Genomic DNA, 17,071 nt, shown 5'->3' with positions numbered 1-17,071 from the left:
CAACCTATTATTTTTTAAAACTATTTGAAAAAAGAATAAATTATATTAATATATTGGAATTTGGAAAATTAATCTAGTTATTAAATTAGTTAATTCAGAGCTTGCATTTGAAAAAAATCTATTTTAATGTTATTTACAATTAAAAAGTTACATCATTTTTTCGTTTATCGTTATTTAGAATAGTGTTAATAACTATTAAATTTATTAATAATAACTAATGCGAGTAGGTAATGGCCCGGATACGGAATATAATATAATCAATTTTAATGACCTCATGCATGAAATATATATTTCCACGAAACCAATATAACTTTTAAATAAATGGATTTTAATTAATATTTAATTTTGCGTTATTTTTCGTTGAATATAATTCTATCAGTAACGTCTTGCGATATTTTTCGTTTAATGATATTCTATAAATTACGTTTTGCGTTATGTCTTGTTAAGAGGATAGCAATTTATTAGTTTCAATAGTGTGCTGTCAGTTTTGATATAAAGTGATTTGACCTATTATCAATGTTTTAGATAATAACATTATTTGTGCCTAAGCGTTCTTTTATTCGCTATTTTAATTTTCAAGCGAGATATTATGAGCATTTTTATTTTTGATGTTTCACATACCTACCCATAGCTTGCTTGAATATGAAAATTTTGAAAAATCGGCAACGCTTAATATTCTGACCTATAAGTTTTATAATTCACTTTAGTATCAAAACTAACAGCACACTATTGAAACTAGTGAACGACAATTTGCTATGTCGTGCGTGTGTAAGACGGAGACAATAAATGTATGGGTTGCGTCCTCTTAATGATATATAATATATTTTGTTCATCATTATGTTCATCATTATGTTTTGTTTTGCAATGTTTAATTATTTTTGATTATCGCATTCCGTGATAAATACTAAAATTTCAATTGTTTTTTTATCAAATATAATGTTATTATAAAGTTTACAAGCCCCGAGTTAATTATAAATTAACTAGTTAGTGACATACTTTGATAAATTTATAATTGATGCATATACGTTTTCAAAATAATGTACCTACTTATTTCATGTATTCATACATAAATATGTAGGTATTTAGAATATAGTAGGTATTGTTAGTATTAGTTACTTTTATTATTATTTGAAATTTGAGTATAGGAATATATTAATCATGGGTAGGTATATTAAAAAAATATTAAAAATCAGTTATCAGTGCATTTTTTACACGAACATTAAACATTTGAATAATTGAATATCCTATTACAATAAACATAGATTGCAATCAACATATTTTTTGTTCGTGACGATTTATCATTAATTTTTAATTTATAATTTTTAATAATTTTAAAACAACTCGAGTCCATGCCAAGGTGAGACGAAAGTCTGCTACCAAGCTATACCGTCAAACTGTCTATAATAATTTAATAATAATATTATATCCAATCCACTTTATATTTAACATGGCTTAATATATTTATATATTATACAGTAATAATAGGTGTGAACGTGTGATAGGTATATGATAATATAATGTATTATACTCAGATACTCACAATGTCGCAATAGTTTCTACAATAGTAGGTACTCAAAATAAAGTTAAAATATTTTCATCAAGAAAATTGGTCTTGACAAACAAAACATTCCGATTTGTCTTCTCAAACAACTAGGTGTATAGGTATTATGTAATAATATACTCGATAAAAACCTAGAGGTTATCTACCTAGTACCTACCTATTATTTTTTTTTTCAATTTTATAATAGATTTATAGATGATAGTTTATTTTTAAGATTTACATTAATCGAAATTCTACTTTTTACTAAAAGTTTCCTTGACCAGTTACATTCATCACATTAACTCTTTTTATAAATATTTTCTAACTAATTCTACATTGGGTTAGTATGCCTTCACCCATACATGGGGGGTACAGGTGCTCTGCACAGCCACCCGGTCTGTGTTTGGAAAAAAAAAAAACAATAACATCTACCTATAGGTATTCAATATTATATAATTTTGGGGAAACTGAGGGAACTACGGTCAGTGGGTAATACCAGTCATCTAGTTTTCCAATTAACAGCATCTAAAATTGTGTTGACATACAAAAAGGTTAAGAATGATAACAAAAACTTATTCTTATTGGAATGATATTATCAAAAGACGTTTTCACGTTCAAATGTGTACAATTAATTATTAGAGATTTAGAGGTAATTTATCTAAAAAAAAATGTATTGCAATCTCAATTAAGATAAAAATATTTATAATATATTTCTACTTAATAGATGTACATATGTCATAAAAAAACAAAATATGGAGATTATGATTATACATTCAAATCATGTAATGGTATTATGGTTTATCGATGAAAAATATTTTCTTATTATTTGTCAAAATGGGAAAATTCAAAATACCAATCAGTATACATTATTATAATATAATATGTGTGTTGATAATCAATAATATAACTCAGTATTATCTATTGGTATTTGTTTTCAGTAACTATCTATGAAAAAATATTTAGTTTGAACCATTATTTCAAAAAATGTTGATTTTTAGAAAAACAAAAAATATTAGTATTTATTAGTATTATTACATATTTACATATTCCGATTTGCTGTTATAATCATTCGTTTTCTTATCATAATAACTTCCAAATTACCATAAATACATGATTTTTTCACTGAATGTTATATTAGCATTTTTTATATACCATACAATTTTGAAAATGTTTTGACTCATGTTGAGCTATTCATAAGCATTTCAAATTTTGGAATATTATTATTTTTTTTTTTTAAATATGTTTTTATTAATGTCAATAAAAAATTAAAAATGTAATACAATGTTCCTCGTAAGTTGTTGTTTGTCTGAAATTCAAGTTTTGATAAAATTCGTAAAAAATCTTGATAATTTGCTAATTAATTTGAATTAGAAATTTATAAACATTTTTCGTTTTATACCTAAGATTTGAAAATGTAATAAAAGATTTTTCATGTGTCTACCTTTATCAAAAAAAGAATATCCGCCGGAAAATCAAATTTATATGAGCACTTGAAGTTCATATTTTTACAACATTGGATATTCACTCGATTTATCGTGGAGCGATTTTCTTTTATTGTTGTAATTCAATAATAGCCATACATAGATACTTACTTAAAATCTTCACCAAATGTTTATGTTATCATTTACTATACCAAGTATACCAAAAATCTAATAAATATATAAATACACTTTTTTATAGTCATTTTAAGTATAAATTTAGATGAAATTAGATATTTAAACGAAGATTAACGATTTTGGTTATTTTGTTGTAATTTCAAAATATTATTCCTGGGTACTTATAACATTTAAAATATATTATTATATTATTTTATACACACTATGACATTTTCGCTCTTCAAGCATAGATTTTATTTTGAAAATTAAGAATTTCTAAGTGTATTGATGGCAAAGTGAAAAAACGAATTAATAAATGTAAGAATTTTTAAATAAATTTCTTGACGAATTCAAATGTGTTTTCAGAAACTATCTCTGATAGTTGATAAATTATAGGTTATACCTAGCATTGATTATGAATACTCGAAAAAAAAATAATTAATATTCATGTAGTGCGTTACCACCATTCATAGGTACGCCGTTAATTAGCACTCAGCTTTTTCATTTACGCACAGTCACTTACCACGCACACGGCCCACGTGTAGCAACTGTGCAAGTACATAGAAAGATGTCCTACCTATAATATTAAATATTATTTCCTATAGTAAACAGTCGGTATTAAAATATCTCCTTTATGTTCAGCCACGTTAAGGGCATTGCGCTCTACCGAGGTGTGTAGTCGGTCGGTCGCGGGAAGACCAGTGGCGACCGTACGCCACCACCAGATGTCGCCGTGTCCAGGTAGCAGCTGGCTCCACGGCTATAGACAGTATCTGGCTGGCCGACTCTAACCAGTCATTACCAGTGGCGATGTACTATGTATATATACGACCGAACAGGTCTCTTTCCATCGGTGAGGCGCTCGCGGTAGTCGACGTACAATCAGCCGTACGGCAGACCCTCTGGCTCACAACCAGAGGTTAGTGTTCAACTATGTGTTACCACGTGTACACACATTAACCTTCATTTACATGCATTAATATAATTGCTTCACTGTGCACTATGTGGTCATTCGATCGCGCACCGGAGCAGTCATAACGTTCGACTAACTGCAAATCCGCCTTGCCACAAAATTTTTTTTGATTTTCCACATGATTTTTTTTATTCACTCGACACGGCGTCATAATATATTTGTATACAATAATTTATAATAATTTATGTTATTATTTATCACATACATCTTATAATTAAAAACAAAATATGTTAATAGCAGCAATTTATGTTAGTAATTACTAATTAGTTATAGTCTACGTGACGTATACCTATATTAAATATTTATACCTGTATTATTTAAGGTTGGAGTCGTCCATCAATAATAAACTATCATAAAACAAAATGATCTTGATAGTACATGCTGATGCTGGGAAATATCAAATAATATTGCTCATAGCTAAACTTAGCGATTTTCTACTATATACCTAGTCAATAAAATTTTATTTGTTGGATAAAAAAGCTTGAAAATGTAATACAATGCTCCAGCTATATTTTTATTATAACAGATAGAAAATATTAAAAACACATAAGCATATTTTTTTTTTATAAGCATTTAAAGTTCGAATTTTGAAATAATTTATCAAATTGAAAATGTACAAATTATTTTGAAGTTAACATTTTATAAAATGTTTACCTTTTATAGTTAAGGATTGAAAATTTAATACAAGGTACCATGTAAATAGGCAAATAAAACTTTTTTCACAATAATATCATCAAATATACTTAGTAATTTATCATAGGCTGACTGACAGTCTTTGCTCAGAATCGTTTTTCGTATACAATTATATTATATCATTGAATTCAAATTTAACACCATCCATAACAGTGCACTAGGTAAATCGTCAAGTGATTGAACAGTTAAGGATTTTTCCACCTTTAGAATTCATTGATATGTTTGTTTTTGATATCATATTTATAAAGTTTAAACTAAAATATTGCTCATTTCGTCTATTTTAAAATGAATATGAATAAAACAATACTAATTTATATCAACTCAAAATTGGTTTTTCCCGTTACCCGAACATTTTCGAGACTGAATCGTTTTATGAAAAAAGTATAGAGAACCCGATATTTATATATTGACTCCTTCTATTTTTTTATATATAGTTAGCAATATTACGAAACAGAACGAGTCAGAGCCTCAGCAGTAAATGTAAAATTATAGAAAATGAATAGCATCAGAATTGCTTAGGTACAGGTGTAAATGGTTATTGTTTATTAATTCAAGATCGTATAGTAGAATATGTACATTTGACTAGACAAGTAAGAATAGTATTGGGGACCTAATGGCCGAGCAGACTATAGCCGGTTCGAATGTCGGTCACGAGCGGCACGTCCCCCGACCGGGCACAGCAAAAACCTACGGGTGCCCAATTTGAAATTCTGCCAAACTAAATAACACGTGTTTACAAACACCTACAGTACCATCCCCCACAGTTAAAAACCACTTAATGGCCTAAGTTGTCGCGGGTTTATTAATAAAAATAAATAAATAAATAAGTATACTTGTGTAAAAATAGTTTAGAATTAATTTGTGGCAATAAAAAGAAAAATCTTTATTTAATAATTTATGTACTTGAGCTCTTCACTTGGTATATATATTTCAGTTTTTAGTAAGGCGTGATAAAAAAAAATCGAGTTTCAAAAAAAAAAAAAATGGTGTGAAACAGTAAAAAATTTCGAGTAAGACCAATTTTGAGGGTGCTATCTCCCTTTAATTGAAAAATACGGTAAATATTTGATGTAAGGCGCGAATCGTGGACTAAAACTGTGAAATCTCTCTGTAAAATTTATTTATAATTGTAATTATAGTATTTTTTAAATCTTGAGACAATTCCGTGACAAAAAAAATAAAATTTTACAATCTTTTGGGTGGTAAAATTGTGGTCGAACATTTGCAGTATGGATTCCGCAAGTGTGAAACACAATATAAGGTTTTTAAACTTAAATCATTCTAGTCAACTACTTATTCAGCAATTTTTTTAATTTATTATTCCATTTCTCTGTAACAATCTTTAAAAACCAAATGTTTAATAATATAATACATTATATTATTATATATTTAAATAGAATGTTTATCTGTTGGCTGCAAGGTTGTAATTATGTAACTAATGTTTTCCATAAATAAAAACACCTATTTCATTTTTTGTTATTCAAAAATATTATCCTTGGACTTAAAACGAGTAGAACGATATCATATAAAAAAAAAATTATGATAACTAGGATTTGGATGACTTAAGAAAATACACACTGTACATCAATTGGTTTTACAATTTATTATAACATTATTTCCTGAAGAAGAATAAGATAATGATTAAAAATATATTATTATAACATTAAATCTAGCTTTTAATAATTAATAAGAAATCAAAAATGTAATGTAATTAATTTATACAAAAATTATTTCTAACTAATTGATACACAAAAGTTGTTTTAAAAATAAAAATGCAAATATTACACTTAATAAAATATATTATAAAAGAGTATGGTATTATAAAATAATGTGTTTTGACATATGATATTGATCAACACTCATTGGATACATATTTTGCTAATGAAAATGTTTAAAGCACACAACCATTTACAAAATTAAAATAATTGTTTAACAAAAACTAATTTCTTAAAATTGGAAAAGTTTTTAATGGAACATTCTACATTTATAGTGAACAAAAAACCACAAAATACTGGAAAAATGAAAATTATAAAACCTAACAGAAAAAGAAAGACGACTAGACTTAATTATTTGTAGTCTGTTTAAAAATAAAATAGGAAACAAAATCAGGAATATAAATTTTTTTTGGTTGTTGAAATTTTAAATAAATTAAAAGATATCAATTTTGGTTATTATTACAAAAAAAAAAAAACTATTATTTAAAAGTAATACTTAAAATATAGTTACAATATTTAGTACAATAAGATTCAAATTAAAAACCTTATAATTAAAAATATATACTTCTAAAATTATATATAAGTAATCAAAATAAAAATTCTTTATAATAATTATAAAGTAAAATATTGCCATTGTCTGAGATACAACCCTAAGCTTACATAATAAAATATATAAAAACTATGAATGATTAACTGGACGGTAGATCAATATTTAGAAACCCTGTAATGTAGCACATATGTATTTTAAAAATTGTGGAATGATTTAAGCGATTAGTTTAATTTAATTATTGAATTAGTCAATTAATGTTTAAAATCTTTCTTTTGAAGTAGCGAAATCAGTGTCTTGCAAAAGTTGTAATTCTTGAAGTTCTTCAAATTTTTCATGATCTCTGATGTGAGCATAATTAGCAGATAAACACATCAGATAATGAACCTATTAAATATAATGAAATTATTATTATTGAAATGATAAAATAAAATAAATAACATATTTTTGTAACTAGTAAATAATTACTTCACAGTTAATATTTTTTATATTAAACCTATGCTCAGTGTGAAATAACAAGTAAATGCAGTAGTTTATAACAAAATATATAATATAAGTACATATAATGTAGGTAACCTACATTGGCATTTTTTTTTTTATGAAAGTATAACTTAGCCTATTTATTTCCAAGTATAACCAAAAAAATGTATAGATGTATGGATTGTTATACTACATTTCATGAGAGAAAGAACTTGTTTATCGCATCCGACTGATGTCTGCGATTGCAAAGAGGCCAAATTACCCCCACTTCTTACCACCCATCAGTGAGCTAAACAGGCACAAATGGTGGGAGATGCTCACAATCAAAGGGAAAACAAGGTCCTTCTCCTATGAAATGGAGTAGTGTGTTAATTTTTAAAATTGTCATTGAAAACTGTTATGTCTTAAGTGTTATGGGGCTCAGTATACAAAAAAAAACTGGCTCCATATTATTGAGGTTAGATTGATTTTCAATCACATAATTTTCTTAATATGCTTCAAATTAGTCATTATAAAACTCTTAATTTCTTAGGAAATTAATAAGGCTTAATAAAATAGTTCTTACCAGACTTATTAATATCAAAATTACTCCAAAAGTTGCCATCATAAACATAAATTCTGATTTTTCAACAAAATCTCTGCAGAAGAATTTTATTTCTCGAATTTCACAAATCTTTAAATATTCAATACGAGTAGATTGTGGAAATAAGAAATCTAAAACACAATATTTTATTTTATATTCATTACAAGAGTTTAGCATACTATTGATTAAATGTAGCATTCAAGTATTAATAGAAGTTGTATACTTACTAAATTGTGTTAAGTCAATGCATTGATGATAATCTTGAACTTGAGTGCTTACACACATTTTCCAAAAAACGGTCAATATAAATGTCGAAACTATTAGTAAACCAAATACAAAAATCCAAAAAAATTGAAGTACGTAAATAATACCCATAAACTAAAAAAAAATTTTAATGTTAAATTTAAAACAACGTCTAATATTATATTTTATCACATCATAATACTTACAACTGCACAAGATATACGACCACCAACTCTATTTCTCCATGCCTTATAAATACGACGGCGTGTTGCTCCTGTAGCCAGAAATCCAACAAATATAATCATTAATGTTAGAGCTCCCATTCCTGCAGCTATCAAAACTAAAACGGTTTTTACAGTTTCAAGCCTTAAAAATATAAAATACCAAAATCATAAATATTATATTAATACTAATAGTTAAATTTTATTTATATTAATTATAAATATAATTTTGAACACTGCATAAGTAAACATTTATGAACAGGGATTGATTGAAACTTTAAACAGTTGTATATTTTTTAGGATGCTGCAAATATCTGATTTGACACCAATTAGTTTCATAATTCATACAGCTCAAATTTAAAAATGTGAATTTCCTATTTTATCAAATTTAAGTGAATTTGTATATTTTAAGATTTTTTTTTTATTGATCTTAAGCATTGGCGACTATGGTCATTAGCATTCTGTAGGGGAAGGGGGAGTTACGGTTGGTTGAGAAACACGTGAATATAGAGCGAGGATTTGTAACTACAAACATGGGTGGTCTCCCCGGGAACTAGCGACCTCAGAACACTTAGTGACCGAGGCCAACTACCGAGCCACACCAGGCCCTATTTTAAGATTTTTTTACATAATAAGTAATAACACATATTTTTAAAAAATCTACTGTTTTTGTGGAAAGCGTTCACACATCCCTGTTTATATTTAGAATCATTCTGTAAAGATATATTTATTTTTATTTTTTATAAAACAGTATAAATGCATATTATAATGCGTATTTAAGATTTTTATTGCATATATTTAAATATGCACATTTTTCATTGTTTTTTATTTAAGTTCCAATAAAAAAAATTGAAAAAAAATGTACCAGCCAATATAGAGATGAAACACTTGATCCAACATCAATGCACTAAGGGTTACACCACGATACATTGTACAACAAAATACTCCAATACCAGTACAACATAAAAGAGCAGCTATTAAAGTAGCATATGGTATTCTTGTTGTACATGCCACTGAATTGGTAGCTAAAAAAATATAAATATAATATAATTTTCAGTTAATATTATTAAAATAAAGCACATCAGTTATTAGATTTATGAGGTATTCAGGGTTATAATTTTATTAATAAGTAATAACTAAATATCTAAGTATATGAAAAAAAAAAACTGAAGAATATAGAAACTAAAATTTTAAAATCCAAATATTTGATGTCAAGATAAAAATATGAATAACAACGAAAATTAATAAAAATAAACAAATACATTATTAATGTTTTATATCATAATAAAAATAATAATTATTATTATACTTATATTATTGTTTGAATAATTTTATCAAAAAAGTGAATTGAATGAGTTAAAAACTACTTCCTAAAACAAAAATTTATTTAAATCTAATGATGAATCAATGATTCTACTATAGATTTCTGAAATATTAAGAATTTGGATAAAAACTTATGCTTTTATATGAAATTTAAAAACAAGATTTAGGTACACCTTCACATCTAAGTACTGAAAATATATTTGAATACCCTGTAAAAATAAAATGTAATACTTAATCACTTACATGCTGCATCACCAGCTCGTATCTTGTAACTAGAATGTAACGAATATTCAGAATAGCGTCCAAGAGTTTCCCTAGAAGGGTTATAATGGGAACTTTGCAAAGGCATCTCCATTTCAGGTCTTTGGAAACTATACTTATTCATAGTTTGAAATGCTAAAAAAATCATAAAGAACAACAATTAGTTAATAAAAACCGTTAAATCCTGATATGGGCTTAATTTTACCTAATTCAGTAATATTTCAGAGAAAAATTCTTTAAAATGTGTGTCTATAGGATAATAAGACATAATATAATTTATATTGTAAATTCATTTTATTTTTATAATAATAGAATAAATAATAAAATTATTATGTCGATTGATAACTACAGAAATAGGACATAATCTTTATTTTAAAATTTAAATTATAAACTATATTATAGGTACCTAACTACTGAACAGAAATATTTTTATATTATATTAATTATAATATGTTTACTTGACTTTTATTTAAATAAATAATTACCTAAATGTGTTTTATTTTATAATATATTATCTATTTCTTTTTTTTATACCTATGTTATTATCATATAATACCCAATATATTTAATATTACATAATCTATGTAACAAACAACTATTTTTTTAAATAAATTATATCTTAGACGTTTTATTTTAGAATATAATAATTTAACGAAATTAAAGTGTTCCTTTGAAAAAATTAAGTAACTTTGTGAACGAATTCAGTTTAAAGTGAACTTTCTCAACACTGATAGATACATATCTCAGTGATAATATTTATATTACAACAGTTAGGTATGACAATAGACATAATTTTTATTTGAATATTTTATTTTAATGGTTAAAAAGTATTTTATTTTGATATAAAATACAAATGGAATATACAAAATTACAAAAAACCTAATTCATAACTATGAATTAGTAACTAAGAACTATGTTTCTACTTCAAGTAACTAATATTTCTAATTCCAGTAACATTATATTAATATATATTTGTATTACCTATAAGTCTATAGCTAACATATTACATACCGGTGAATACAGTCAAGTCTGTACAGTTAATTCATAATTCAATGAATTGTTGTAGGTCAGTTATTTTTAACAAAGGGCCGGTTAGAATACTTATTGACTGACATGTAAAATATAAGTAGATATTTATATTTGTACACAAATGTTTTCCATTATATATATTATTCCATATAATTCCAAACACAAATGTATTAGGTATGTAATGTATAAAAAAAATTACAGTATGTACTAAGGAACAATATTATTAATGTACACATAACCTATACAGTTGCGGTTATATACTATGCTACTCAATTGACTATTACAAAAAATCTATCTCACTTTCACAGTGGTATTTTATTAGAAAAAGATAAATTATAATAACTATTGAATATTATTATTCCGTATTCACGTCTAACTAAATTATCGTATTATAGGTATTTTATACTTACGTCAATTAAACAAAACTGATCATAACTGCTACTGAACAAAGATTATATTGTTGAATATGGAACAATTTGGAATGTAATTAATAATTATAACTAAACTTAAAAAATGGAACGAGTGTAAGAGACGCAAAAGGTAAGTATCAAATAAACAATAATGTTGATAAAACCAACAACAAATTATATCTGTTAATTTGACTACATTTTACTGTTATCAAGTATCGTTTTGTTAGAACAAAAAAAAAGTAACGAATCATGGGCTGGGTCGGTGGGCGGTGATCATCAAAAGAGAAAGTTGGTGGCTTGGAGGTAAATTTAGTGCTGAAACCGAGTTTCTCGATTAGCAGGACGGATTGCTTTATTAATTTTTCATCAAAACGACCTAGCCAGTGGAGTATTATGGATTTTGCTGCCCCGGGTACACATTTTTTTTTAGAGCCTTCTCCCCTCCCCCCAGTATTTTTATAGTGGCAATTTTTCTCACCCATAAAAAAACTTACAACACTCATGTGAAGTAGTAATAGCAGTGGCGTATATAGGTGGTGGGCCTAGTGGGCTGCAATCCCCCCCACCCGAAATGTACAGCCTTTTTAAATATAACAACAATATATTTTATTAGGTACTATTATAAGTTTTAATTAGTAAGTTTTTTTTTATAAGCATTTAAAGTTCAAATTTTGATCAAATTAATCAAATTTAAAATTTAATAATTATTTTGTAGGTTAAATGTTAAAATGTTATAGCTAAGGATTAAAATTTAAAACGAGGCTCCACGTAAATAGGTTGTATATAAATTACTTTATTCACAATAATATCATAATACTTGGTAATATTATAGGCTGACTGACCGTTTTCGCTCAGAATCGTTTTTCTTATACAATGATATTATTTCATTGAATTCAAATTTAACACCATCCATTACAGGGACCCACTTATAACTTACTGTACAGCAGAGCGACATCCACATAACCACCTTTTTTTTATATTTTATTTTTTTATTTTTTTTTGTGTCTGTCATCACCTTTTAGGACAGTAAAAACTAAAAGTGCTTAGATTTTCTTTAACAGTACGACAGTACCTATCTTGTAGGAAAGTGAATCTAGTTAGTAGTTGGTACTTTGGGTAGTCAAAAGTAAATATCTTCCAGTAGTTTCAAAAGCGCCGTGAAAAACAAAAAAAAATACAAAGCAAAATTAATGTCATCTATAGGAGGCGGATGTTTATGCATTTATCATATTTTTGAAAATAATTTATGTGGAGTAAAATATAAATTGTTTTCATTTAATTTAAGAATTCAAATTAACAATATAATACCATTGCATATTTTTGCATATTTGATGGATTTTTACTTGCTTGATCATATTTTTATATTCATCATGATGCTTTTATTTGGTGCACATATTTTATGGTTTTTCATATGTATATATATTATAATAATATAGTATGTTAAGTATTCCGTATACTTATTTAGTTTCTATTTTATATGTTAATATTATGTTAGGTACCTATATAATATAGGTGTGTGATATTAAGACACAAAAATAATGAATAAATAGGAAATGACAATCATAGGCTTGCGCAGACATTTGTGGCAGGTGGGCTAAGTCAATAAATATTAAAAAACCTGAACTCTGATGGAAGAAACAATTAAAATGTTATACATACTTTAATTTACCTACTCATAATCAGCCACTATTTAAGGCACAAATCATTTATATGATAAAAAACAAATACATATTTTTTGAAATAAGAAATATTTTAATTGTCAACACAGTTTTAAATTTTAAATAAACACAATTTCGAAATGTGTAATGGTAAAAATAAATTTTATCAATTTTATTTTTAAAGACATTTAATTTATTATTATTTATTATCATTGAGTATCAATGTTATTTTTCACCTACCTATTTAATGTTTCATGATTTATAAAATCAAAAATCGTGATGTTTAGATCATGTATTACTATGTATAGAAATTTCGGTACGTCTCGCTGAGTGGGCTACCACTGTGCGCACGCTTTTGATGGAAACATTGTCACGGAATGTTTATATTGACATTTCCTATACACCAAAAAATATTTTAACTATTTTTGAACTAATTATAGGTATAAGAAAATATCGATTAGCTATTATAAGTTTATTTTTTAAAAATTGTATTCGATAAATAAATTGTTGGTCAGTCATAAAACTTGTAAATTTAATACGATGTTCTTCAAGTTATTTGTGGAAATTAAAAAAAAATTATCGTAAATAATCTACAGTAATATTTAAGTCTGAAGTTAGAATATTTACAAAATTCATCAAAAGCGAATTATTACAGACATTTGAAGTTCAAATTTAAAAGAAATTACAAATAAATATTAAAATCGTGAATAACGATTTTAGTTATTTTGATGTAATTTAAAAATATTATTCATGGGTACTCGAAACTTTTAGAGTATAAGTACTCTCTACTATATTATACTATACACACTACACACAAGAGTAATATGACATTTTCAAATGCAATTCGTTTGGCAAAATGAATTTAACCTACTGTAGTACTAACTACCTTAATGCAGTAAAATATGCAGTCAACTATGCAGTAGTAAAATAAACTACTTTAATCACAATAATATTATAAAAGATACTTAGTAATATCATTCAGTATATACTGTATATTATTTATACTCAATGGTAATATTATTGGCTGACAAACTGTCTTCACTCAGAAACGTTTTTCGCATACAATGATATAATACCATTGAATTGAACAGATCCATTACAGTGACTCTCTAGACACCTAGTGTGAAGCAAAATAAACCCACTTTTTATAATTTACAGTTTATACCTACTCTAAACAAATAATAATAATAAATTTAGCCTTTTTAAAATAATGTATTTTATAAAAATCTTTTGCTCATTACATTTTGTTAACAATTACGTCTTATTCATATTAATAACTTTGGTATTCATGGGACTATAATAGGAGTGACTATAAATTATAAATAGTGACAGCATAGGTTATTAGGCTCAGCAGCATAGAACTGTGGCAGAGGCTGCTATTTAAAAAAGCGCCGGTTATTAGCTAAAACAGTAAGTTATAGGTTGTGGTTTAAATACAGCGTTTAGATATAACTTAGATATAGTTTATAAATATATTATACTCCATTCTTCATTTGCATTATTTTTTTTTCAAAATTGATCTATTCATTTTTATCTTAGATATTTGTTTGATAGGTACATAAATTAGCTGTCTTTGTCATAATATTCTAGCTGGGGCCGGAAAAGACAAAACAGTTGTTTGTACTATAAAAATAGGTAGTAGGATTGACTGTACTTTATAATTGCTATAGGGATAGCTATAAGATTAATCAGATTTACTAAAATATTGTAGTCATTATAGTTATTCGAACTGAAATATGCTATTTTAACTATATTTTTTAGTTAATTCAAACATTAAAAACTGCATTAACTATAAAATATAGTAAACCTAACCATAACTAATAACTATATTTATATAGTAATAATAAGTAAATCATTTTAGTTATTTTACCTATTAAATAATTATTTTTACTATAATTTGTTTAACTATAATATTATAGTAATTTTTTTTTCCATGAAGGTAACACAAAGACATTAATATAATTTATCATTAATGTATCATATAAATAACAACATTTTGAGAAGTTGGTACAAACGTGACATATAAGTATGTAAGTATGTATATCATAATAAAAGATTGTCATAATTAAATGTGTAGACTGTATGGCCCGATATCCGTACTAGTATAACGTTCTCCCGCGTACTTACATATATCGTTGACAGGATGAGGTGGAGTTGTAAATGATTACGTACCTACTCAAATAATTATTCACTGTTTATTTCAAAATGCTTCAATAAAGTAACGTTAAATTTCAAATCGTAAATGTTAATGTAAATTTGGATCAACGAATATTTTTAAATATCTAGATTCTAGAAATACATGATACAATATCATACATCGAAGTCCAAAATATTATATTCTGTCCATGTAAATTTATATATTAAATTATTAGAAAATCATCTGGCGTAAACGTGCTCGCAGTCTCGCACTATAGCTTTGTAAAATCACATCTGGCTATGGGCTGTCGGTATTCTCATATATACAAGCGACAGGACTCCTCTCTACTTCTCTTGTCCCTTGCAGCAATAAGTGTTCTCGCTCTCACGGTCGCGGGTCGGGACGGTCGTGCCGATGCCCCTAAAATCTAAATTAGTGTTTACCTACCCACGGTTAGGTACATGTGCATCCGTCTACTTATGCAGCTGTATCCGTAGACACGCAGTTGTTTTTAAATAGCGGCTCGTGAGTAAATATTCTGAGGAGACTTTAGTAGTTTAGTTTACATTTATTATGTAGGTAATAAATTATGACGGCGTACAGTGGCTAAAGACGGCACAGCGTAATATTATATTGTCGTGAACCCAGTTACAAATTTCAATAGCGCATAAAATACGCGGCTGGGTAATACTAAAACCCGGGACGGGACCGATTCAATTCCACATGTGATAACAAGAAAAATACTTTCTAATTACGACTAATATTATATTTAATATATTTAAATATAAAACTATTACCTATATTATTAAATATATTACCTATTTAATTATATAAATTAAATACATGGATTAATCAAAAATATACCAATTAGCAAAAAATATGTATTCTTGTGAAAACAGTACAGAATTACAGGTTATAGCAACATAGTTTCACAGCTATGGTGTATCGATTAGGACGATCTGCAGTTAAGTCCCAAATAATTTAAGACTTATAAACGTATATTGAAATTTTAAGTAGACTCAACTCCATCGATTAATATAAAAATCAGCGAAAAATATTAATTATTGCAGAAACTGGACGGGATTCCACCACCACAGGTGCACGTAATTAAGTCAATATTTTGACGGGACGAGCTATAAGTAATTCAAAAATGAATTACAACTTATGAAACGTATATCAAAAATTTAAGTATATTATACCCTATCTTTTGGTAAAAAAATTAGGAAAAAATATACATTTTTGCAGAAACGGGACGGGATTCCATTATTCCAATGCCACCGGTGCACGTAATTAGGTCAATATTTTAACGGGACGAGCTGTATTTAAATAAAAAATATTTTAAAACTTTGAATACTTATTTAAATTTGTTTATTTTAATTATTTTATTGATCTATTACATACCCAATCCCGTATAGTATCATAATGACATTTATTTATATTTATTATATATTAATATTATTTTAATAATTACAATAGTGATTATATTGTATGCCATTTAGTTTATCATATATTACTTATTTACATATATGTAGTTTATTTAGTACAATTATTTTATCGATTATTGTTATTCAGAATTAAAACGTTATCCAAGTTTTGCGTTTATCGTTATTTAAAATAGTAATACCAATTCAATTTAAAAATAATAACTAATGCGGGTATATAA

At 26.4% G+C, this 17,071-nt stretch overlaps 1 protein-coding gene across 2 annotated transcripts in view; it reads right to left on the bottom strand.

Annotated features, from left to right (window-relative positions):
• Window positions 1-6,495: 6,495 nt before the first annotated feature.
• Window positions 6,496-17,071, bottom strand: part of LOC132936204 (neuronal membrane glycoprotein M6-a-like) — a 48,899-nt gene continuing 38,323 nt past the window's right edge. The window contains exons 1-7 of one of the 2 annotated variants that reach the window (XM_061002896.1): window positions 11,614-11,814; window positions 10,157-10,309; window positions 9,456-9,615; window positions 8,576-8,735; window positions 8,354-8,504; window positions 8,109-8,257; window positions 6,536-7,450 (exon numbers count right to left, since the gene is read on the bottom strand). In XM_061002896.1, coding sequence (XP_060858879.1) covers window positions 7,325-7,450; window positions 8,109-8,257; window positions 8,354-8,504; window positions 8,576-8,735; window positions 9,456-9,615; window positions 10,157-10,298 — 888 coding nt within the window. In that variant the 5' untranslated portion in view covers window positions 10,299-10,309; window positions 11,614-11,814 and the 3' untranslated portion in view covers window positions 6,536-7,324. Of the gene's footprint in view, window positions 7,451-8,108; window positions 8,258-8,353; window positions 8,505-8,575; window positions 8,736-9,455; window positions 9,616-10,156; window positions 10,310-11,613; window positions 11,815-17,071 lie in introns of those variants that run through there. The other variant, XM_061002895.1, reaches the window with a different exon arrangement.

This window comes from Metopolophium dirhodum, chromosome 1, assembly GCF_019925205.1.
Source record: "Metopolophium dirhodum isolate CAU chromosome 1, ASM1992520v1, whole genome shotgun sequence".
Lineage (NCBI taxonomy): Eukaryota > Metazoa > Arthropoda > Insecta > Hemiptera > Aphididae > Metopolophium > Metopolophium dirhodum.
This window is presented reverse-complemented; position numbering and strand designations above follow the sequence as displayed.